The 24,056-nt window shown below is 57.9% G+C and overlaps 7 protein-coding genes across 7 annotated transcripts; 2 read left to right on the top strand and 5 right to left on the bottom strand.

Annotated features, from left to right (window-relative positions):
- Positions 1 to 178: 178 nt before the first annotated feature.
- Positions 179 to 5,038, top strand: LSCM1_02680 (uncharacterized protein; the record flags this gene model as incomplete). Its single annotated transcript, XM_067320257.1, has 1 exon — positions 179 to 5,038. One exon carries the CDS (start codon positions 179 to 181, stop codon positions 5,036 to 5,038), a length of 4,860 nt encoding a protein of 1,619 aa, XP_067175632.1.
- A 2,782-nt stretch (positions 5,039 to 7,820) lies between these two features.
- On the top strand, positions 7,821 to 8,975 carry LSCM1_02679 (uncharacterized protein; the record flags this gene model as incomplete). Its single annotated transcript, XM_067320256.1, has 1 exon — positions 7,821 to 8,975. One exon carries the CDS (start codon positions 7,821 to 7,823, stop codon positions 8,973 to 8,975), a length of 1,155 nt encoding a protein of 384 aa, XP_067175631.1.
- Positions 8,976 to 9,900: 925 nt separating this feature from the next.
- Positions 9,901 to 10,242, bottom strand: LSCM1_02678 (uncharacterized protein; the record flags this gene model as incomplete). The annotated part of the gene is made up of 1 exon (XM_067320255.1): positions 9,901 to 10,242. The coding sequence occupies one exon, from the start codon at positions 10,240 to 10,242 to the stop codon at positions 9,901 to 9,903; it is 342 nt and encodes a 113-aa protein (XP_067175630.1).
- Positions 10,243 to 10,931: 689 nt separating this feature from the next.
- Positions 10,932 to 11,273, bottom strand: LSCM1_02677 (uncharacterized protein; the record flags this gene model as incomplete). Its single annotated transcript, XM_067320254.1, has 1 exon — positions 10,932 to 11,273. One exon carries the CDS (start codon positions 11,271 to 11,273, stop codon positions 10,932 to 10,934), a length of 342 nt encoding a protein of 113 aa, XP_067175629.1.
- Positions 11,274 to 11,896: 623 nt separating this feature from the next.
- Positions 11,897 to 14,593, bottom strand: LSCM1_02676 (uncharacterized protein; the record flags this gene model as incomplete). The annotated part of the gene is made up of 1 exon (XM_067320253.1): positions 11,897 to 14,593. The coding sequence occupies one exon, from the start codon at positions 14,591 to 14,593 to the stop codon at positions 11,897 to 11,899; it is 2,697 nt and encodes an 898-aa protein (XP_067175628.1).
- Positions 14,594 to 15,681: 1,088 nt separating this feature from the next.
- On the bottom strand, positions 15,682 to 16,908 carry LSCM1_02675 (uncharacterized protein; the record flags this gene model as incomplete). The annotated part of the gene is made up of 1 exon (XM_067320252.1): positions 15,682 to 16,908. One exon carries the CDS (start codon positions 16,906 to 16,908, stop codon positions 15,682 to 15,684), a length of 1,227 nt encoding a protein of 408 aa, XP_067175627.1.
- A 2,688-nt stretch (positions 16,909 to 19,596) lies between these two features.
- LSCM1_02674 (uncharacterized protein) lies at positions 19,597 to 21,528 on the bottom strand (the record flags this gene model as incomplete). Its single annotated transcript, XM_067320251.1, has 1 exon — positions 19,597 to 21,528. The coding sequence occupies one exon, from the start codon at positions 21,526 to 21,528 to the stop codon at positions 19,597 to 19,599; it is 1,932 nt and encodes a 643-aa protein (XP_067175626.1).
- Positions 21,529 to 24,056: the final 2,528 nt, after the last annotated feature.

The following is a 24,056-nucleotide window of genomic DNA, read 5'->3' as shown; positions in this document are numbered from 1 at the left end:
GTTTCTCGCCATACTTCAAGCCTCAGCTCCTCGCTTCTGTATTCGCTCCTGAGCCTTGGCCGCGCACACATTCCTTATCTGGATACCGAGTACGACTATTTCCACGCCTTTGCCTTAAGCTAGGAGCGTTTCTTCAAGCAGCAAAGGCTTTTTGTTTCAAAGCCTTACCGTTACCACCATGAGTCTCACATCCGATCTCGATGAAATCTCGATAGAGCTGTTTAGCGACCAAGACTCTCTCTATGACGACTCTCTATTCGAAGAAGGTGACGAAAATGATGACGACTTTGTCTTTTCGAGCAAGTCTGTCCCAATTGTCAAGGAATTGATGAAGCGTCTCCTCAAAGTATACGGCAGCTTGAAAGAGAAATGCACAGCTCTCGAAAATGCAATCTCAGCGGCAATCAGCACTACTAATGAGGAAGAGGTAGCCCCACCGCCGACCCTCACTAGCAGTGACATCGCTGAACGCGAAAATGCGCTGCGTAGTCTACTTCAAATACAAGAGCTATATGGTTTCCTGTGGGGTAGGCTCCTATGTGTGTTGAGTGAGGAAAATGAACAGTGCTCCGACTCCTACATGACAACACTGAACATGCAGGACCGGGTGCCCTTTGAGTCATTGGCTCATGCAATTCACCACAACACTGTTTTCTGTGACCATATGGGCGAGTTTATGGACTTCAACTACGAGCAACGGCTCAACAGGGAAGAAACAAGTGACGCTGCGGGCCGCGATCTGCTTCTTGAGTTTTATACCCGAATGGAGCGCACCCAGTGTACTGCCTCGCACTGCGCGCTGTTAGTTGTAGAGGGCTCACGCGAGAGTTTTCTCGATCCGATATCTATGTTTGACTTGTGTAAGGCTCTCGCTGCGGAGAAGAACCCTCGCAAGCGGCTTGTCCCGCTATCGCTCATGTTCAGCATGCTCGATCAAGATGAGCAAACTGTGTCGGAAGCACTGGCACAGAATATGCCGAAGGTGCTGCTGCAGCGCTTTCGTCACTGGGTCCATCAGCTATATGGGTACTTTCCACTGTATAGGGAAGCAACGTTAACCTCTCGCTCCCAGAGAAGGTCGCCGCAGCGATACCGGTCAGCTGCCGTGGCCAGCGACATAGACTCGCACCCTACCTCTCACCGGTCCTCACCAAGCCGATCTCCGATGCTGGCACAGCAACACGTGCAAGAAGGTTCGGCAGATGGAACGCGCGAAGCCGCTTCAGTGGCTAAAACTGCTCCCGACTCGCCACTGCCGAGCTCCGCAGAAGCAACTTTCACCGCCGAGGTCTCGCCTCCCGAACATACCGGAAATGGTGTGCGAAAAAGGCAGAAGCACAAGCGGAGCTTAACGCCACCGGCTACGAAATATGCGCGCCACAAAGGTTCGGATGAGCTAGAGTTTTGCCTCGATGGATGGATTCCAACAGCTGGAGACCGAGTCGGGCGTGGCCCAGGCTGGAAGAGCGGCCAGCAAGGCAAAGGGTGTGACTACGGTGTCGTGGAAGGGTGTACAGAAAACGAGGTGCTTGTGCGCTGGATTCCCAGCCTGGACCTGCCATCGGCAGACGAAGAGGAGCGCCTTTTTCTGTACCGGTTTAGCTCGCCGCACTACGAGGTAGTTTCGTGGGAAACATACCTGCGTGTGAAAACAGTAAGTGTAATGCGGGCAGACATCCGAATGTTGGAGCTGCTCCAGATCGGTATTGTAGCTGGTATTCTGTGTCAACAGAGTGACGCCATTCTTCCCATTTTGCAGTTTCAGACGATCGAGTCTGCACTAAAGGTACTGGACTCGATCGACATTGACGCACGGTACCTTGAAAGCGAGCAAGCGCGCGAGGCTACAGAACGCTCAGTGCGCCAAACGCTCGCTCAGCACAACGCTGACGAGACCATGCAAGAAATGGTGATCGATCTGCTGCAGTGGGATGTAAACTTCATCTCCGTAAAACGGCGCTACCGCTTAGAGCGTGAGATGCTGGCCCGCATCGGATGGGTACTCAGCGCGATCCTATCCCACAAGAAACTGGCGTTTCTCTTCCTAGACGCCGACGGCGTCAGCCGCATTCTGCGCCTGACAAAGGGCAAGCTGGAGGCCTACACAACATACGGTTGCGCCATCGTCCTTTCCCATCTGGCCAAAACCGCCGTGTTTGAGGAATTGTTGCGACGCCAGCGGAGCTACTTTGAGCCGATCATGGAGTTTATCATCGACCAGTGGAAGCATACAACGAACGGTGATGTGCAGAGCAGTGTGGGTGCGTTTCTTTTTCACTCGCTGAGCTTCCCGATCGTAATTGACTACTTTGAAGCCGAAAACGGACCAATGGAGTCGATCGAGGCGCTGGAGCGGTGTCTCAAGGTCTCGGAAGAGCAGTTCGATGTGATGCACAGCGACTTGCTCCTCGCACTGCTGCGGTGCCTCAACATCTACCTCGTGACGCACTTGATGCTCTCGACCAAGGTTATCTTCCGGAAGCACCGCGTGTTGTCGGCGCTTGTGACACAGTCGTCGCGCATCACGTCCCTGCCTCGGGATCCGCCAACGGTCGACGCAATCCTTGGCTTCCTCGCTGCGCCGTCGCCCGGGCTGCCTGGAGTGTCAGCCGAGAACGTGCATAGTCTGTTGACAGCAGAACGGCTTGGTACCATCCAACAGCTCGTGGATAAAGGAATGCACACGCTTCTTCTACGCTGTGCCAGCTTCTTCTTTGTTCAAAGTCGGTGGGACCTTCTCATCGCGTCGCTGCAGGCACTGTGCGCACTGACCGTTATTCCTTATGTGCGACCGCTAATAGCTGAAGTGCGCTCCCACGACTCTGGAATAGCGCAGCTTCTGGCTATTGTCAACGATCTTGCAGTGTCCTACAATAACCGTAACACCTCCCGTGAGGGGCATCTTCTCCCATGTGTGGTGGCTGCCCTTCAGATTCTCATTCACATCACTAATCCGCCAGCAGATGTGGCGGATGAAAGTGCTGTTGCCAACTTCAATAACGCCTGCGGCGCCTTTCGCGCGAGTGACGGTGTGCGAGCGCTCTTGGAGGTGCTTAAAATCCGAAAGGATGCCTCCATGTCTGCAAAGCTTAGCTACTTCCCAGTGGTGGCGCGGGCGGTGCAATTGATGGCGGTGCTTCGGCGATACAGCGATACAGCGGCTCTTTTCGAAGCTCTCAACATACGAACGCTGGTGCAGGACCTCTCCGCTCAGTACAGCGATGTGCAACGCGAGTTCATCTCCGTCGTCGGGGCCCGCAAGCTGCCAACAGAGCTTGGCCCGGCTGGGCACTTCATGGACAACCTCAAGTCATTCATGCCCAGCGCCTTTGGTGGCGTGAGCCAGGCCGATGTTGTCAAGGTGCACGCTGTCGATCCGCTGGAGATGGAACAGCGACAAGCTATTATTGGTCGTGCGGTGGTAGACTACTCTAAAGAGTCGCTACTCCAGCTTATTGCAGAGCACTTGGACAGCGAAGGTCTCGTCGCCGCTGCCGCAGCGCTGCGGAGCGAGAGTGGCATCAAATCGTTCACCACCACAGGCACATCACACGCTGACGGCGCCACTGCCACATCGATGTCGATCAGCGATGCGGCCTCCAAGGGGCCGACACCTTCGCTGGACGGAGTTATACGATCGTACCTGCGCCAACAACAGGAACGCTGCCCGAATCCCATCGAAACCCTTCCGCAGTTCGATCTAACGAAGAAGCACGTGTATCTGCCGCTGCCCATCCCGCTGGATGACACGCGGAACGAGTTCAACCGTCTGCTGCGGCGTCGCTGCGGAGGCAAACTTACGCTGCGCGCGCAAACAAGTGCGAATTGGCTCACGTACCGCTACCCGGCATTCATGTTCGACATCACGGGGAGTGGAGAGGAGCTGCAAGGGGAGAGCGTGTCGTTCTGCGACGGTGGTGACTCTATCGTGATTGGCACCTCTGAGGGCTCGATTGCCCTCTTCGACACCTTCCCTGAGGAAACGCCGGACGAGAAGCTGCTTGAGCAGCACCTGGTCTTTGAGAATGAGGCTATCTCAACACTCGTAGTCTCGGACGATGGCAGCCTCATCGCAGCCGTCAATGATTCGCACAAGGCTCACGTGATGCGTCGCAACCTCCTGCCAGTGGCGCAGCAGGAGCTGATGGAATGCCGCACGCTGCGTTTTTCGCGTGACAATCGACTCGCCGTCGTCACATGTGAGGAGGAGCACGCCTGCCGCGTGCACGACCTCGTCACCGGAGTGGAGCTGCGCACCTTATCAGACCCGATCTGGACTGGCGAGAACATGTCGAACGTGGCTCTCTTCGACTGCACCTCGCAGCTGGTGCTCAACGACGCCATCCTGTGGGACCTGCGAATGCCCGAGAAGCCGATCTTCCGCTTCGACCGAATCACGGAGTCCTTCGCGAGCGTCTTTCACCCCAAACTGCCTCTTGTCATCATTGACGAAAAAGTCTGGGACATGCGAACATGGCGCATGATGCAGACGGTCCCGACATTTCAGAAGGCGACCAGCTTTCACTGCTCAAAGCCGGGCCGAGTATTGTACAGCTTCCGCGAGGCCTCTCGTATCTCCGGCACGCACCTCCCCATCGTCTCGGCAGTAGACAGCTACACCCTCGACAGCGTCTTCTCCGAGGAGGTGCGTCCTTCCTTCAAGTCTTTCGCTGTAGACCCCTCTGACCGCTACTGCGCCGCCATTCTCGACCAAGACATCGACTCCGTTATTCGACTCTTCAGCCTTTCCGCTGGCCCGTACCCCGATCACGGCGCTTTTGCCTCGCCCGCCGCGCAGGAGGAGCAGGACAGCACGATGGGCGCCGATGACGAGGAAGAGGAAATGGAGCATTGGTCGATAGAGGATGAGGACTACGACACGGACGACTCAACAGAGACCAACAACGGTGAGCTCGAGGAAGATGACGACGACGAGTTTGAGGAATGGGAGGAGGAGGAGGAGGATAGCGACGCCGAGACGGACTCGGGTTCTGGGGAACAGGGAAGCACGCAGTCATCGTCTCAACACGCCGGCTAGAGCAAACGAGGTAAAGTGAATACGCCGCTGTACCTCCTTTCTCCACAGCCCCACTCTTCACTCCTTGTTCCTGCCTCCCGTACTCTTGGGCCCACCGGCTGCGTGATGTTCGCCGGTGGCTTTGTGTGATTTCGTATGCCTAATTTTTGTTTAGGCTGTGCGTTGCGCATGTGTGTACATGTGCGATTAAGACAACGCGTACGAGCATCCGCCCTTCTGATTCTCTCTCGCCGACACACACACACATCTCCCTTTTTCTTTCTCGCCGTTATTCCTTTCGTTGCCCGTGTCCACGACACGGTGCCGTTGCGTGCACATATCTCTGAGGGAGGTCTGCTTCCCTCCCCAGAAGGCCAAGGTCACACTCGGCAGAGGTGTCGAAATAGAAGTACGCCACAGCTCGCACAGGAGGGGGGATGGGTGATGCGGAAAGGATGAGCTTTGAGCACTCTTCCCACCCACCCCCTCTCAAAGAAAACAAAACCGCAATGCAAGGCGCCTGCGCGTTTGCCTGATCATAGAGGAGCTTCTTTCCGTCGGCGTATGAAATCAGCACACAGTACTCGTCCTTACAAGACGATTTATGTTGTGCTGCTGCCGTACGGCGTCTCCCACCACCATCTCGATCAGCTGTGACGAAGCAGGCCACTGGTAGCTGACCGCATTACTGCTTTGGCCCCTTCACCCTTGTTGTTAGCATTACACCTCATCATTGCACGCGCATGCCCTTTCGCGCATCTCTTCCGCTGCATACCTTTCCCTTCCCCCCCCCCTTTCCATTGGTCTCGATGGATCATGCTTCCCATACCGTTCACCTAGCCCCGTCGGCTATCCCTTTTCCCTCGCTGCCCATTGATGCTCAGGCGCCTGCGTTCCACATTAACGAGTATTCTTTTCCTGCTCCACTCAGTGCATCAGTCGTCGTGCTTTGCCAAGTCTGTTCCTTTGCCCTCAGTATCCACTCCGCCCCCTCCTCCCACGCGCCTCGTTCTGCGCCCTTTACTTCGCAAGATGCCGGGTCCGCGGAACATCGTCAAAAAAGGCAGGGCCTTCTGAAAGGCCGCCAGAATCGTATCTTGCTCGGCGCCCAACCACCTGGAGCGTTGCCGCACCATCGCCTGCAACCACCAAAACAGTGTCAGCGTGACAGGCACCACCTTGATTCAAAACTCGTACGGCTCCACAGTACCCCGTACCGTGAACGTTTACCCTTAAAGCGCTCGGCGAGGTCGTCTGCATCGCTGTAGGCACCGCAGTGGTGATGTAAGGGTCCGGCAGCTAAGGCGAGTACCAGAATGTGCCCGCTGGGGGTGGGCCGGCCCACACCCGAGCTCGCCCACAAGTGCCTGACCGTAAACGTCGGCGGACTAACTGCTGCTGTGCTCATCAGCGAGCTGCACCAATCGACGTCGTCGCGGGTATTTGCAGGACACTGGAGCAGGCTGGATTCCCGGGCAGCATCAGGTGCGACGAGATTAGCTCGGAGCCCGAAGAAGGAATGGCAGCTGGCATGTACCACGAGGCCCCTAACGGCTTTGATTTCGTTGAAGAGAGAGTGGCCGACACTCTGCAGCGCATGGCCGTCGGACGCATCAGCGGTTTCAAGATCGGCGCTTCGTAGCATGAGGATGCCAGCAAAGTGAGCGAGAAGATCACCGACTCTGCGCCTCAGGGCAACCTGAGCATGATCTCTTGCTGCCTCATTTTTCGCCGCTATTCCATCGTATTTTTCGGACCTCAAGATGGTGGATGCTGCCGTACTGCACCTCCGCTGCGACTTGAGCGCGAGCATGGCCGTAGCACGTGGCTGACGTGTTGAGGTCGCCGGCGTGCCAGCGAGAGCTTCGGCAAGAACGCGGCCCACCTGGTGTGGGGTGTGCATGTGTGCATCCCGAGCTCCATGGGCACCTTCCCCCCCCCCGCACAAGATGCGAATCAGCGCACACGAGTCCTGCCCATCGCACTCACCCACTCGCCCCCTTTATTCATGCTGTTGTTGCTTCGCCTCGGCTTCTTCCTCCGCTATGCACGAGGCTCTTCCCTACACTTCTGCTTTTCACCATCACTTCTTCCTCTCTCGTACCGCTCCCCATTCGGTGCTCCCTCACATGTGTGCGCCAAATCCTTTTGGATACTTGTCCTCCGCCCACACGCCCTCTTTGGCTCGAAGCCGGCCTCTTGCCTCAGCGCGCTTGCCCTTTTATCGCTGTGCGTTGCTGCCGTCTGTTCGTGTGTGGGGTGGGGCCTCCCGCACACACACGAACAGACGTATGCGGATTTGTGCATAGGCGAAGGCCTCGAACACACACAAGAGGGTGAATTGTGGTATTTCGCTGAAGCGGAGGGAGAGGGCAGGGCGCGCGGGCGTTCGCGCCCAACTGTTTGGTTGGGCTTGCGAGCACGTATGAGTCCCGTACTCGGCATGGAAACCCTCGCGAGATGTGCCTCCGCTCCCAGTCCCCCTCCACTGTGCAAGGCCAGCCCCCCCCCTAGGCAAGTTAGCGGAAGAGCGAGGACAACTTAGGCTCCATCTGAGCGTCCACTGCTTCATGAAAGCACCTTTGCTCAGCATCAGTTCCCCCTCCCCACCTCACCCCGCTCGCGCCCTTACCGTATGATGCGGGGAGCTGTCCATCAGCCACGACCCATAAATGAGACGTGGCGTGCACGTCACCCAGGACAAGCGTGCAGTCCCTTCTCCTACGTCAACTCGCTCGTGGAATGCACACACCTCTGCCATTGTCCGCTATCCGCCCCTTCCCCCTCCCCCTTTTCACTTCTTATGCCCTCACGGATCTTCCGCAGAACGCGAGGGGCACTTGTGCACTTGTCAGCTATGACACGAAGAGGGCGGGCCTCACTGCCGCGGAAAGAGCTACGTGGGCGCGTGAAGAGCAAGCCGAAACCGCAGAAGTCTACGGTTGCACGTTCTAACTCTGCACTGAAGGAAAGGGTCCTAAAGGCAGCAGCGACTGAGTTGCCTCTCTGCGGCACGGCGCCGGGGCGTGATGCAGCTGATACCAGGGATACCTTGGGCGCTGTGTGGAGTGCGAGCGCTGCAAACCACGGATGGGATCCACAGCACACAAAGGCGCAACGCCAAAGAGGCACAGATGGCATGTCGTTCGATCGCTACGACCTGGCGGGCACCGCGAATATCAACGAGCTCGTCCTCCGGCACGGCACCATGAAGACGTCTGACCTCAAAACTACTCGGCATCCAGCTCTGTACCAGCGGGTCACGAGGCCGCACGATCGTTTCTCATCGCCCTTCATGCTGGACCGCTACCTTTCCAACCTTGTGCGCGCGCTTGTCCATCCCTTACACAACTATCTCCAGTGTCATCACAGTCTGCACAATGCAGACGAAGTGCAGGTGATGCTCATGCCGAAGGATGGGCCCATTGCGCTTGCCGACACGGCAACCGAGCTGCCACGCTCCCCATCGCCCCCCGGGGGCATCGGCGCCCTTCGGCGCTGCTACGTTGCTACGAACAACGAAACACTCACGCAAGAAAGTCTCCAGGCAGCCGTCGCTGGCTGGGGTGTTGCAGGAGTGTTTCAGATTGCTGAGTTTGTACTGGTGACTGGGGAGAAGGGCTGCCACGCGGAGCAGAAGCTGCTCGAGCACTTGCAAACGCAAGTACTCTCCCACACCGCCCCCCCAGTTCTTCCCACCGCAGATCAAAAGGCGCTTATTGTCGGCGAGCGACTTCCGTGCGTTGCATGCCGGCTCTTTGCGATCGCCTTTGAATCCGTTGCAGTGCTGCTCCCATCCCACGGGCACCTTTACCTCTCCACCGTCCTCGGCGCCGGGGCCAAGCCACACGCGCCGACCGGAGAAAGAAAGGCGGGGAACCTCGGCGCCCTCCTTGGAAGCCCTGCGGTGGCGGCGGCCCACCTGCTTTCCCCACGCCACCGGCGGGTGCTACGGTAGGCTGGCCGCCAAAGGAGGGCCTTACGCGCTGGCCCAGGCATCGGCCCTCAGGGACCGACGAGGTCCCTGAGGGCCTGGCGGCCGAGAGGAGGGGGCAGCACTGCCGGCTAACGCAGGGAGGGGGGAAGGGGGAAAATAGAAGGAACGGCCCATATCCCCGCTCGACGCGCGGCTCCTTTTTTTGGCGCCCCGCACGCAGACGATGGAGGGACGCCTCCGCGAGGGCGGCATCCCAGTCCGGCGGATGCGCTCTGTCGAGCGGCCTGGCAGCCTCCCCCTCCTTATCCTCTGCCAAACGCCGAGCCGCTTCTGGAGGTGCCGACCTGGGGTCGAGCACCCGCAACGTGGGAAGAGGGGTGGCCAGCGGTGCAGCGCCGCGGATGCCGGCGGCCAGGCCCTGTGTAGCGCTGCGTCGCCGCAAGGTGCGGCGGTGCGCAGGCTTCGTGCCATGCGCTTGGTGAGCGGAGTGTCGGCGTCACGCGGGTGCACCTCGCCCGGCCCTGGCACCGCCTGCTGGTGTGGGGCGCCCCCCTGCGCACCACCCCGATGCGGATGCAGGCACGTGGCGGCCTGCATGGTGGTGGTGGGGGGCGGTGTGCGGGGCGGGTAGGGCTTTGGGGCAGGGTGGCGTGCTCGGATGGCGGGACCAGCGCACTGCTGCGAGGGGTGTCGGTGCGGTTGTTTTGCACGAGTCGATGGGGCGTGTGACAGGCCGTTAAGGGGGAGAAGTTGAGCGGGATGGAAATCTTCATCTGCGGCCGAAGAAATGGACACGCTCAAAGAGGAGAGAAATACTCGATGGAGGACGCGAAGAAACTGCTCTTTTCGATGCTGAGCTTTGGATTGGATATGAAAACAAATGAATCGAGAGGGACTTGGTGTCGCCCTTTTCACGGGCGGCCGGCACACCGTGCGATGCCAACACTTAGAAGTTAGCACCGCTCCAGCCGCAGTGCTGCGTGCTATAGTAAAGCACGTAGATACGGTCAGCCGGGATGCCGCACTCCTTCGTGATGGCCGTGGTGATCTTCGGTGTCATCTTTTTTGGCTGCGAGGACGTGTAGTTACCCCATATCTCGACGCGTACACATGCAGCGGGGTCCGCAGAGCCTTGGAACACGATCGGGACGTTGTCACTGAACGCTGTCATCACAAAGTCCTCAGGCTTGCCAAGTTCCTCGGAGCAGAGCGTGCGGTACGCCTGCGAAAGGCTGGCGCGCTTCTGGTCATCCAGCGGCATCGAGATGGTCGTCTGCAGAAACGGCATTTTCTCAGAAAGGCGAAAGGTGTTTTAGTGGATGCAATTTGTGATGGCGAAACTGTCGTCGTCGTCGGGGGCGGAGCGAGGAGGGAGGATGGGCGTAGAGGAAAGGAGAGGCTCGGTGGCGCCGCGGTAGGGCGCCGCCGCATGCGATGCTCATTTTCTTCCCATCGAGCACACCCGCACTCCTTCAGGTAAGAGGTGGCGAGACCTCGGAGGCGAGGGTGGACGAGAGGTACCTCAAAGGCGAAAAACGAGGCCTGTGTGATTCCTGGTGCGCATACCTTTCGGGTCAAAGCGGCAACGTAGCGCGTTTAGACGGCATCCGCATCATTGTGCAGACTCGAACCGCGTTGTTTGGTGGCGCTAGAAGACATGCAGTTGCACCAAGCACATTCTCCAATCGCACCTCGGCTTGCGAGGTGTGAGCGGGACAGGGCGAAAGTTTCCCGAGCAGCACAAAGCCCGACATGCTGCGTGCATGGTAGAAAGTGGTGGTGGTGGTGACGTGTGGGGGGGGGGGGTTGGGGGGAAAGGGCGATGGTGGTTTCACGCACTCCACGTCGCCGCTACGGCGCAGCGTGGCCACCGTTTGGGGCGCTCCGTCCGAGCCACGGAGGATCTTTGCCAAAGCGGAAGCGCGGTGCTGTGAGGCGGCGCACCATTTTCAGATCTGTAGAAGTGGCCCTGACGACTTAGAAGTTTACACCATTCCAGCCGCACTGCAGAGGTGAGAAGTAAAGCACATATATACGGTCAGCCTGGATGCCGCACTCCTTCGCCACCGCCGCGGTAACGAGGGACGTCACCCTCACCGGCTCCGACGGACCGTACCCGCCCAGTGCCTCCACTTTGATGTACGCGACTGGATCAGCCGAGCCGAAGAAATGCATAGGTACGTTGTCGTGGAACGTCATCATTGTGAGGTCCTCTGGCTTGCCTAGCACATCACGGGTGATCGCCCGGTACACCTGCGCGAGGTTCTCGCGCTTCTGATGACTAAACGAAGTCGAGACACACGTCTGAAAAACCGGCATTTTGGCTAAGGAGGGAGGGAAGCACAAAGTAAGAAAAATGAGTGTGCGCAGGTGTGTGTGTGTGTGTGTTTGGATCGCTGCTGAGCTGCGGCTATGCATGTCCTGTGGATGAGGTATGGCTCTCTCACTATATATATATATATGTGTAGTGGCGCATAGGTCTTTTTTTTGTAAAATGCTTGCACGCTGAGTTTGTCGAGGCGCGGTGCGCTGTGGTTGGTGCCGTTGTGTGCAAGCGCGTCGGACTCGCGCCCTTGCGCAGTAGGCAGTGAAGGGAGGGAGGCAAAGCAGCGTGCAGTATGGCAGTGCAGTCACAGGCAAGGTCTCGCACGTCCCGACTCTTTTTTCGTTGAGTGGTGGCAAGTGCAGCGAGACAAAAGAAATGGACGGGGTCGGTGCGGCGAAGTGTGCCGTTCCGCTCCCGCATAAATCGCCGAATGCGTGTAGCTGTGGCACTTGAGGTGCAGCAGGCATGGCATGCAAGTGCGGCGATCTCAAAGAGCCGTCCTACACTGGCACTATCGCGCCACCACAGCGAAAGCCGCAGTGACGAGGATGTGAATACGTACGTTTGTGTGTGCAAGCGCTCACTGTGTGAATCCGTCGGCACAGTTGCAGCCCTTTTAAGTCAGACGAAGTCGAGCTTCCTGCGGCCTGGCATCCTCGCTTGTAACCTGAAGGCGCCTCGTACTCTCATCAATGAGTTCGCGCGGCAGGCCAGAGCGGCGCACCCACGCCGATATCTTCTCTCGCCTGTGTGGAGACTGTATCTTTGCACTCGCTTGCAGGAGAAGCGGCCGCGCCACCTCAGGCGTGTTCATCAGTCTGTGGATGGAAGGCGTGCTGAAGAGCACTGCCATGCTGGCCTCGTCGAATCGTCTCGCCAACGCCGCAGCGTGGGCGGTGAGCTTTGCCAGCAGTACAGCATCGTTGTGGCCCAGCGCCTGCAGCGCGTGAATCGCCTGCGCTGTGTCCAGCGGTGTCAGGAAGCGGCAGATCTCCGCCAAACGTCCACCGATGCGGTGCAGCACCGCCGGTGTGCGGAGAGAGAGTTTGTCCATGCCAGTGAGGATCTGCACTAGCGGCGCGGCATCCATCGAAAGCCACTGCTCATCACTGATGCTTGACATAAAGCGCTTCACGGATGCAAAGTACTCGAAGCGGATCGCAGCAAGGCTGTGCAGGATCGACGCAATCGTCTGCGCAGACAAACGGCTCAGCACACCACAGTCCACCATCGCGTCCAGGCACTTCTTCAAGAGCTTATCCTGCTTCAGCACTTTTTCCTCGCACACGCCAAAGAAATACTTGTGGTCATCAGGGCGCGCGAACGGTAACAACTTCACATACTTCTCCGCCAGTCGAACAAGCGCATCCACATCGTCCGAACGGGTGCGCACCATCTCCTCCACTATATCCCAGCCCTCCTGCTGTTGCTCCGTCAGGGGAGTAAGAGTATTCGCGGGGTCATGCAGGTTCAGCCATTGCGTCGGCGGCATAGCGGACTCCCCTTTCACACCCCGCTGCGCCACGTCCAGCAAGAACTCGCGTGTCGCAGGGTGCTCCCGCAGCATGTCCTCTCCGAGAGCAGCGTACACTGCCGAGGCGGTTTCAGCGCTTTCTTTCTCAACACACGCAGCCGTGCGCTTCGCTGCGATGTACGCCGCCACATCAGCGTAGAAAGCTGTATCGCGACAGCCAAGACGATGCAAGCCCTCAGTCGTCGCCAGCACGCAGCGCATAGGTGCGCCTTGCGAGAGATGCTTGCGCGACACCTCCACACAGAACTGCAGAAACCCATCGAGCCGATCGCGCTCTATCTCATCATCCACGTCTGCATCGCCCGCGGCGCATTCGAGAGTGGCGCAGGGCTCGCTTGCGCTTCGGGCACCCTGCGTCGCCGCGCCCCTCGGCGAGCCGCCTGCCGTCGCGACGCTGAGGCAGCGCAGTGCCACGCTTAGCTGCACAGGCGGCACATCCGCAGCCGTTTTCGAAAACTGGTCGCGCAGGTAGCGGGACGTACCCGCGTCCCGCAGGCCGTGGTCGCCCATGAGGAGAAGGAATCGAAATGTTTGAAGGGCCGGAAATGACTGGCACTGATTCGCCGCCTCGCGCAGCATGGCGAGGCCCACACGCTTGCATTCATCTGTCGGAGCCTCTAACAGGCGCACCATGAGCCCCACCGGCGAGCTCTCCGAAGACAGCAGCGCTTCCTGCAGCGGTCCCACACTGGCAGCGCACGCGTCCGCGGCAGCGAGATACTCGGGCGGCCATTGCAGATTCGGGTAGGCCCGGAGCATCACGCTCAACTCCAAGACGTGCGACACAAAGTGCCGAATCGCATCAGCATCGTCGCAACCGCACAGCCCGCCCTGTGCAGCGGGCACCTGCTGCAGAAGCTCACGCGCCTGCAGCGACAAGAATACCACAAACTCCATCAGCTCCTGCCGCAGTGCAGTGCGCACAGCAAACGGCAAGTGCACTACGGCACTGCTCAGGTTCTCTATCGACCTCACGTCTAGCTCTTCGCCCGTGATGCGCTCCAGCAGCCACAACACCGCCTCGCTGCTGATGACTGCAGGCTTGTGCCGTGCCACGAAGCACAACAGCTGCACAGCGGTGAATGTATCGCCCTTCTCCGCGCACCGGCCGATCTCCTCCTGAAACGCGATCACAGCATTCGTGTTCGTGCTAAGGTTGCGGTTTAATTGGCTGCAGATGTGCCCAACCGCTCCGGGGGTAAGCGACTCTGCGAGAGACGCAGCGCGCTCTCCAGCAACGTCGAGTAGCCTCATCGGGTGCGCTGCTAACTCAGGAAGAGACGTCACGATCGACACAAGCGCTGGTAGGTCATCGGCGCTGGCACACGGAATGGCCGCACCAGCATACCGGGCAGCACACTCCACAAAAGCTGCGTCGTATGCGCTGAACCGGTGAATATGGCTTATTATAACCCGCAGGTCGGAAGGGGTCCACACATTGTCCTGTAAGGCACGGGTTGTGACATTGACTACTCGCGACCACAGAGCGGCTGCCACAGCGCTCTTGGATGTAGGGATGACGCGCGAAACAATCGCGTAGCGCCGTCCACTGTCTACCGCCTGTGGGCTCACATCGGTGCTGTCCAGTGCTGCTTGCAGAATCTCGGGGTCATGCCGCGCAAACTTCTTCAGTGGCGCGATGCACTCTCGTGTCTCGCGGCCGTTCAGGTAGAGCGTAAGGTCCAGCAGCGCTGCGGCGGCCTGCACGACATCTTCGGAAGCCGTGAATATCGGCTTGCGACAGCGAGAGATGAGCGCAGTCAGCCTCGGGGCTCCCATCTCTGCCGGACGCCTTTATCTGAATTGATCTGTGAAGCAGCTCCACAATACTGTATCGCCGGCTGAGGGCCAGCGACGGTGGCGTGGTCGAGCGAAATCGAGGAGGGGAGACGAGAGAAGCGTGCGAGAAATGGATGCGGACGTAAAGGAGACGTGCAACAACATGTCGAGGAAACCGACGGCTCGCACACACACACAAACACGTTTTCGATGGGCCCTACCGCTTTTCGTCGCAGCGAATAAGCATCAAGGAAACAGCGTGAGACGGATGCTGTACGATGCAGTCTGGTGCTACTCACAAGTAAGAGCAGGCATCGCTTCCCCGTCACCTCCATTTCACCACTGCGTTACAAAGATGTGTTGAGGAGAGGCCTCTGCGCACACGATGAGCCGAGCATGCCGTTTCCTACAACCAGAAGAGTAAGGGCCTCGGCTCAGGGACGGGGTGAGGAGAGACGGCACACGCGGGCTCATCAAGTGCAGAGGCACAGTGCCAGATGAGCTGTAGTCAGCAGAGCGCATTGCGTACCGAGGCATTGAAGAAGAGTGGCCTACGCGCGGAAGCCTCCACGAATTTTTCGCACAGAGAGAGGGACAGAGAAGCGTCGATGTATGTCAACACAGCAAGGCGTATTCGCACGTACGCACGGGTTCCTACCCACTCTGTCCCAGGGCAAATACGCAGGATCCAAGCTCTTCGGCAGAGAGGACGCTCAGCAGCCAACAACAGCGCCCTATCAATGTCCCCGCCCATCCACCATAATGTACATAAAAAGCAGAGAAGGGAAAGAAAGGGATGTGCGAAGCACATACACATACTCAGGCGTCGCCAAAGATGAAAGAAGGGGGCGGCACAAACAGCGCGTAGTGGAGGAAGAAGGAAATGGGCGCATACTCCGCCACCCTTTACCATCCCGCCCTCCCCCCCCCGTGAGCAGCCACCGCCACGCGTCGCACCGTCTTCTGTGTACGTGACAGAGAAGGCGACGTGCGGGTGATGGAAGTGTGGGGAAGGCGTTTCGTTAGGTGCGTCAGCGGCCCTGCACGTTTTCCTCTTCCATACGCCCACCGCACCCCTCCTCTTTTCTCTACTGAGGCAGCTGGTTCACAATGCTCTGCACGCTGTTTGTCTTTCCCATCATGGCTGCCTCTCTCAGTACGGAGTCGCGGATCGCTGCGTTGCCCTGCGCGATGCCTATACTGACCCGAGCCATACTCACCACATCGGGGTTGTTGGCCTCGCCGCCGACACGGTAGGCGTGCTTGTAGTAGAACAGCGCGTGCTGGTGGTCGTGGATGAGCGAGTAGACCTCGCCGAGGAGGAGTAGACACAAGGAGGCGCCGCTCTTGTCACCTGCTATACTGCATTGCTCCAGGCATTGCTCCAGATGGAGCTGCGCAGCACGCATATCTCCAATACGCAGTGACACGAGCCCCACGTTGCCGAGTGCGATGGTAAGCAACATCAAGTTGTCCGCTTCTCGAGCGTTCAGCAACGCGTCCTTGAACGCCTGCTGGGCAAACTCGAGCTCGCCGAGGGCGGCGTAGCTCACACCCATGTTTATCTCGGCTACAGCTCGAGCGTAGCTGCCTCCGAGTGCCTCCTGTTTCTTGTGATGCAGGAGTGACATCTTGTACTCCGCCAAGTGGTAAAAGCAGACGCCCAAGATGTTGTGGCAGAATGCAAGGCATTGGGCATCCTCCAGCTCCTCTGCTATGGTCAGTGCTTTCTTGAAGGATTTCACCGCCCACTCCATGTTGCCGTAGTTGTAGCTGAAGCACCCCGATACGGAGAAGAGATGAGCGGCGTTGCTCTTTTTGCCCGACCGCAGCGAGGAATGCGCGCGCGCCTCCGCATCCTTTGCGGCATGGATCTCCGTCACCGTGGAGTCCTTCGCCACTGGCGGTGTGTGCCGCCACGACACCGTCGCACTAGAAGCCCCCTGCAGGAGGGCCACGATACGCCGTGCAAGTGGCAGTCGCGCCGGCGGCTCCTCCAGGACCGGGGCATGATACTCGTCCGGCACCATGAACCGCAGCGGCACATCCAACGCGCTCTCACGCTCGTGGATTGCACTCACTGAGAGCAGCAGAACGCTGTCGCAGTTCTCGTTCACCTTCTCAAAGGGAAGGGCTGGAATTCCGTTCGACGGTGGCGGCTGCGTGCCGCTGGCGTACGTCGCCGTGACGACGCGGTTGCTCACGAAGCGGTCAATGCAGCGGAGATCATCGCGAGACAGAAGCGTTTTGTTGCCCGACGCCACCACCGCATACTTCTGCCTCTTGGTGGACAAAACAAACCTGCCGGTGCTCATGACTGCAGCAGGTCTTCAACAGTCGCCGAAATGATGCTCCGCGGGTCTTCACCAGAACGCTCCTGCGTAGCCAAAGGAAGGAGAGGGGAGTAGGCGTCAGTATCAAAGGATGGCAAGACACACTCCTGATAATACACGTGCGCTATTATATATATATATATATGTAAATGTATATGTGTGCGCGTGTGTGAGAGACAGGAGGGAGGAGAGGAGGAAGAAAAGGGAAGGGTTACGACAGAAACGACATTGGGATAGTTTTGCTGTGAAAAGGGCAGAGAAAGCGGCGGATAAGCTGCCAAGAGAGGGCCACGCCCCGGCACAATGACCTCTCAGCGTACAGATGCGCCGCCTTGATAGAGCAGACAGGAGGCGCATCGAAGAGTGCTTTTCAAAGTCATCAACATGAGCGGTAGCTGTAAGCTCGCTGCAATGCAGAAAGGGAGAGCAGCAGAGAGCAGCAACACTACCAATCTTGGAGATCAAGAAGGTGAGTGCGAGTGAGCAATGTGCGTTTCCCCCTCCCCTCCTGCGCAGGCTCATGAGCAGAACGTCGAGAAGCTACTTGTGTTGGTGTTATGGGACAGCTGCTTAGCATCTCCCAACAGAAATCACGACAGAGCGACGCACGGACTCGTCAATCGCTTCACCAAAAAGAAAAAAAAGAACCGCCAAAGTCCAAACTGCTGTGTGTGTGTGTGTGTGTGATGAGCATTGCCGCCATATTGTGTGTATGTGTGTGGGGGGGGAGGGGGGGTCGATCTTATTTCCTGGAGTCGCCATAGCAAAGGAACAAAGGAAGCGGAAGATGAATAATGGTAATAACGGAGGAGGAAGATGCGCAGGAGCAGGAGTCAAAGGAAAGAGGGGGACAGAGGGTGGGCACACTGTTGCACACTTACACACACAAACACACACATACAGAAGTTGATCAAGAGAGAGTACAAAAAAAAAAGAAGGAAACGCTCAGCAGTGATGGTTTAAGCGAATATTTCATGTGTGCGTATGCCTGTGTGTGGGGGGGGGGGTCGGAAGAGTTGCACACTCCCATTCCCCCCCTCTCTCGCTCCCTCCCTGCCTCTCGTCTCGATAGTCACCGGTCCACTTCTCTTGGCTCCCTCAACCAGTTCGTATTTGTCGTTGTCCGCCTCGTCCCCCTATTGGGCGGTGAATGTCACTCAGACAGGAGAGGAGCGATAAGAGGAGGAAAGAAAGGGACAAAAACGCCGACGCAGACCACACGCGCGCACTCGACAAACAAGTGCCCCTGCGCGAAACACCTAGAGAGGGTGTGAGCGGGCGGGAAGAGAACAGCAGTGATGCACACGTGCGCACACAAGCGCCAAACAGGCCGGTGCGTGCGCACCATCCTTAAGGACTCAGAAAGAGGGCGGGGGAGCGCAAAGGTTGGGGAGACGGAGGGAGGAGGAAGCAGGAGAGAACGGGAGGAACAGCGCAGGCCACAAACCCAGGCAAAGGCAAATAAGGGCGAACTAAATGCGCCGCTCGAGAACGGTGCTCGAGCTGCCTGGGGGAGGGGGGATAGCATTGGCGCTGGAAATGAGAATATTGGGTGCCCCTTGGCAGCGAGTCTGCCCAACCGCATGCACGAGCCATCGGGAGAGTGCTATGGAGCGGGGAAGCTTCGGTCTTGCGTTAGTGGGCCTGGGGCTTTCCCTTCCCTCGCCCCTTTGTCGCTTCACTTTCCCCCTCGTCCATTACCACACGCGCGGTCACCTCGTCGGGCTCCCTCCCTCCCCAACTGGCACCGCAGTCACAAACATTATCCTCTCCCGTCACACTCAAAGATGCGCTTCGCCTCGATATTCGCCATCTCTCTCTATTCAGCCGAGAGAGATAATTTTTAAAAAACGCCAAGGCAAAAGGAAGGAATGAGGCACGTCGAACAAATCCTTTCTGAGGGTGTTGACTTCACGATGCCACTGAGAGCGAGCCGAGCCATACTCGGCCCATTAGGGCAGCCACACGCCCCATCGACTCGTGCAAAACAACCGCACCGACACCCCTCGCAGCAGTGCGCTGGTCCCGCCATCCGAGCACGCCACCCTGCCCCAAAGCCCTACCCGCCCCGCACACCGCCCCCCACCACCACCATGCAGGCCGCCACGTGCCTGCATCCGCATCGGGGTGGTGCGCAGGGGGGCGCCCCACACCAGCAGGCGGTGCCAGGGCCGGGCGAGGTGCACCCGCGTGACGCCGACACTCCGCTCACCAAGCGCATGGCACGAAGCCTGCGCACCGCCGCACCTTGCGGCGACGCAGCGCTACACAGGGCCTGGCCGCCGGCATCCGCGGCGCTGCACCGCTGGCCACCCCTCTTCCCACGTTGCGGGTGCTCGACCCGAGAGATGCCACGCCAACTGAGGCGGCCCCCCTCCCCTCGTCATGGGTCAGCTGGTGCACGCGAATAAGACGCTCTGCACAGATGAGGTAAAACTGTGCCATGCGGCAGTGACTTAGCCCTCACAACAACCACGAAAAACAAAAACAAAAACGAAGAGAGGCAAGCGAGGCGATAAGCTAGCGGCGTACATCTATGCACACAGAAAGCAACAGAGGCGGACGACGGAGGCGCTGCAACGGCAGGAGGGGGAGGGGGTGCAACGACAGGAAAACAAAGCAAATAGCAAAGGCCCCACCGAATGTCAGAAAAAATAGGGCGAAACCGACTTACATCAGCTCTGGCTCGCCCTTCACTGCCGTGTCCTCCTCACAGCGAAGCAGTTCGTCCTTCATCAGTCTTCGCAGGTCGAGGAACCACTTGTGAAACTCAATAGTCTTCCCGCCAATTCGGTACGCAATCACTTTGGTGTAGCCGGCTGCCGCAGGGAGCAGACGTACGCCAACCTCCAGCACCTTCTGGGAGTCTCGGGTGAAGGTGCCATAGAGAAAGCCGTTCACATCGCCCTCCTCAAAGGTGGTGGACAGAGACTCCTGCTTGCTCAGGAGAAGCGCCTTGATCACCTCGCGCTGGCCAGCAACCGTGTAACCAGTGTTCAGCGAGGCGCGAAAGGCGGCCTGTTCAGTGACCTCGAAGAAGGCATTTAGGCGACGTAAGCGGATGGCGAGCGGGTGGTTCTTAAAGAAGTCGTACTTCAAGCACAGGCCCACGAAGCCCTCGAAAGTGAGGGAGGAAATGCCCTTGTGTTCCGTGTCCATCGAGGAGAACGCAGACTCTGCATCCTTGTCGGTCAAGCCCAAGTTCAGGCTCTTGAGTTTCTCCTTGGTGATGATACCCGAGTGCTCTGCATCAATCAAATCGAAGGCCTTGCGCACCACCTGAAGGAACTCCTTTTCTAAGTCATAGTGGAACAGGTGCGCCATCTTGGAGAGGTCGTACTTGGAGCCGAGGTCGTTCTGGTGCTTTGTCCACCCCATCACAAACTCTTCCTCTGTAATGCGTCCCTCCTGATCCACCTGGAAGTTGCTCATGAAATCCTTCACCTCCTGCTCCGTCACCTGATTGCCGCCGTTAAGCTTTATGAGGGCGTCGCGCACCTCCTCCTTGTTGAGGAAGCCGTCACCGGTGATGTTGCAACTCTGAAATGCCTGGTGCATTTCGTCCGCCTTGCTCGTTGTGGGCGACGGAGCCGCAGCAAAACTGGCGGTGCTCACCGGAGGGGTGATGGCGCGCTGAATGAACTCGCCTGCGCCATTCGGACTCATCACTGTTGGCTCCACCGTGTCGTCCGGGAACATGTTGGGATCGAGGTTGATACGGAACCACGGGTGCCGAATCACATCCGAGGTCGTATAGCGTGCAGATGGGAAGGGTACTAGCAGGTGAGCGATGAGATCGGCGGCCTGCTCCGTGAGGTAGCGGCTTGTCTTGTTGTACTGGCAGCTCAAAATACGCTTGCGTGTGAGCCCGTCTGAGCGGTCGGTGAAGGGGAGGTAGCCGCAGAGCATGAAGAACAGGACACAGCCGCAGCTCCACATGTCGCACGAGCTTCCTTCGTACCCCCGCTCCTTGAGTACCTCCGGCGCCTGATAATCAATGCTACCCGCGAGCGAGGTGAATAGCACCTTATGGTCGTTGAAGCGTCCCTCCTTTGTGTAGCGGGAGAGTCCAAAGTCGCACACCTTCAGCACGTTGTTCTCGCCAAGCAGCAAGTTCTCCGCCTTCAGGTCGCGGTGGACGATGTCCATGCGGTGGCAGTAGTGAACCGCGCAGATGAGCTGCTGGAAGTAATTGCGCGCCGTTTCCTCGTCGAAGCGTTGCGAGTCGACAATTTTGTCGAAAAGCTCTCCGTTCGGTGCCAGCTCCATGACAAGGTTGTAGGCCTTGGACGTCTCGATGGCCTCAAGAAGCCGCACGACATGTTGATTCTTCATCTTGCGCATCATTTCGATTTCGCGCTCCACGTAGGATTGAATGCCGCTGCTGCGCACCAGCGCCTTGTCGATCATTTTTACCGCTACATGTATTTTCTTTGTCACATCGTATGCGTTGTAAACCTTTCCAAACCCACCAACGCCGAGCACGTGACCGAGCTCGATATGCCCACCGATTAGCTTCTTTGTAGCAGCCCTTGGCGCCTTGCCATCAGCCCTCTCCACGCCGTTATCCTCCCCTGGAGCTTCGGCCATCTCCTTGGACATGATTGGCGCCTATGTAGCAAAGAAAATTGTCGCAGCGACCGGTACGAGTCACAAACTGGTCAGTGCGGAGCGAGGAAATGCATAAGCCGAACGAGAGCTCGAAAAACTTCCACAGAGCAGCCGAAAAAAAAACTTGAAATAGACGGCGCCCCCTGCACGCCGTCAGATAGCCGTTGAATAGGCGCAGAGGGTACCAGACTACCCACACTCCGCCCACAGAAGTCAGAGTAGCGTGCGATCAACGTCCTGAGACCACCACCCCCAGGCGTTGAGGGCGGGGGGAGGGGGAAGGAGCAGCCCGTCTGGGCAGCTACTGCGGCAGTCCAAAGCCCCTTCGAGCAACTCTCTCCGTCCGTCAATGTACACGATGGCGACGTCAATGCGAAAATGCGTGTGTTCAGTGTCCACTGGGGAGGTGCCGACTGAGAGAAGGTGCGGCGGCACAGAACCGAGACGATCAGACAAAATAAAATCAGAGGTACTACGCGGCCGTTAGATGAAGGCAAAGGAAAAAGGGAAAAAAAGGGAGGGAGGGGGGGCGACGTGAGCACAACGAGGGGGACACAAATGAGAGAGAGAGGGGGAGAAAGGGGGAAAGAAAAGGCAAAAAAAAAGGCGGGCAGCGCAGACAAAAATGTGAAGTCACGACAGACAAAACAAAAAGAGATGAGCAGGTGGAACAAGGGGACGAAACCGGCTTCAAAGTTCGACCATGCGACGAGGTACATGTACACCTGCACACACTCACGTCTGTATGCACATAGAGGTACGATTGGAAGTACCTACGCGTTCGTGCGTGCGCGCTTGTTTTTCTTCCGTTGCTTGTCGATCTCAGCAGGAATGGCGGGGTGAAAGTGGTAGTTGTCCTCCTTTCCCTTTGTGTGGACTGAGCATGCCCGATCCGTACCTGTTACTCTCCTTGTACGCGATAGGTAAATGAAGCTTGGAAATTTTTTTTAAAAAGGCAGCACAACAAACTTCCTGCCACTGGGTCCTCTCGCGAGACGAAACGAGGAAGACCTACAAGCGAGCACGCACACACACACACACACAGTTCAAATAAAACAACCAGAAAGGTAAATCAAAACAAAAAGACACGGAAAAGCGCAGAGAACAAAGAGAGATGTATGAGAAGTACAGCAGTCACGCCGACGCACACGAGTGAACAGAAGAATGACTCAACAGCGCACGAGAGGAGGCCCACACTTCACGTACAGAGAAGAGGGGAGTGGGGAAAGAAAAGCGGATGATGGAAGTTCGTGAAGCAGCAGCGCAGGCATCAAAAAGAAGTCTCGGCAAAGAAAATCTTCAAGTAGCAGAATTTTTTTCTGCTGTTGACTCAGATGAGGCGAGAGAGAGAGCTACGCAGCACTGAGAGTACTGAGGCAACGACTACCGTAAGAAGTGACGAGAAATCACTAGCACAGCCGTAGCGGCAGAAACGGCGACGAGAAAGGGTGGAGATGAGGGTCCGAAAGGCCTCTTTTTGTTGTTGGTTTCCTAAAAGGAGGTTCTCGGCTTCCAGCGTGTCTGCCTGTGTATCTGTCCTCCTGACGTGATCGCTCTCGCCTTCCGTGAAGCTGCAGGGGAGGCGGTCATTCGTTCAGATGATGCGTTTGGTTGTATGTATAAATGTGCATCAGCAGCGAGGAGCATGGCAGCCGCGTGGAGCACAGCGCCATGTTGGTGAGCGCGTAGGTGTCGTCACCCACGATGGATAGCATGAGGTGTGGAATGAGAGTAGGGGAGAACAAATGGCGAGACACACAAACGAAGGGAGACGGGCCGAGAAATACAAGATGAATACAGTGGTCGCACACCACGGATTCACACAAGGCGCATGGCGGCAAAGGTAAAGGGGGAATGCAGCAACGAAGAAGCGTTGAGCGGTGGGACCGGTCGCAGAAGGCTTCCGCTGCTTGCGCTCAACAAACAAGCTCCCGCAGGAGAGGCGTGCCGTCGCTGCGCACCTGCGTGCTGAGAGCATGGAGGCGATCAAAGCCACCCCCTGCCCTCAGTGAACTCAGGAGAGTCACTTTTCTTATCGTCGGCTTGTGTGTAGTCGGTGCGTGCAGCGGCACTTTCCACCGCACTCAACGGTACTCAGCTCCTCTCGCTCGGCTCCGCTGTCTGCCCGACCGCCGTTTCGCCACGTTACACACAGCAGCTGCGAGGCGGGAAAGCAAAGCAGGGGTGCAGCGAAAAGAGCACATGAGCCGGTATTTGCTGTCCTCGCTAGAGCGAAGTCCGCAACAGATGAGGGCGGGGGAAGAGGGGCATATGAGGCGATTCATGAGCCGAGGGACCGCATCCTACCTTCCGGTCATGGTCTACGCCGCCGAATGCAATGGACCTCACTGGGCAGGAGAAAGCCGGCTTCTGTATTCGGCTCTTACAGAGCCACTGTTTCTCCTGCGGACGACCTCTGCGAAAGGACAACGCTCACTCTTATATCCGTCCCATCACGCCTGCTGGTTGAAATAATGGAGGCTGGGTGGATACAACTGGCTGGACCTCATACGCCAGGA

This window comes from Leishmania martiniquensis, chromosome 33, assembly GCF_017916325.1.
Source record: "Leishmania martiniquensis isolate LSCM1 chromosome 33, whole genome shotgun sequence".
Lineage (NCBI taxonomy): Eukaryota > Euglenozoa > Kinetoplastea > Trypanosomatida > Trypanosomatidae > Leishmania > Leishmania martiniquensis.
The sequence above is the reverse complement of the archived record's forward strand: the minus strand, read 5'-3'. Positions and strand labels throughout refer to the sequence as shown.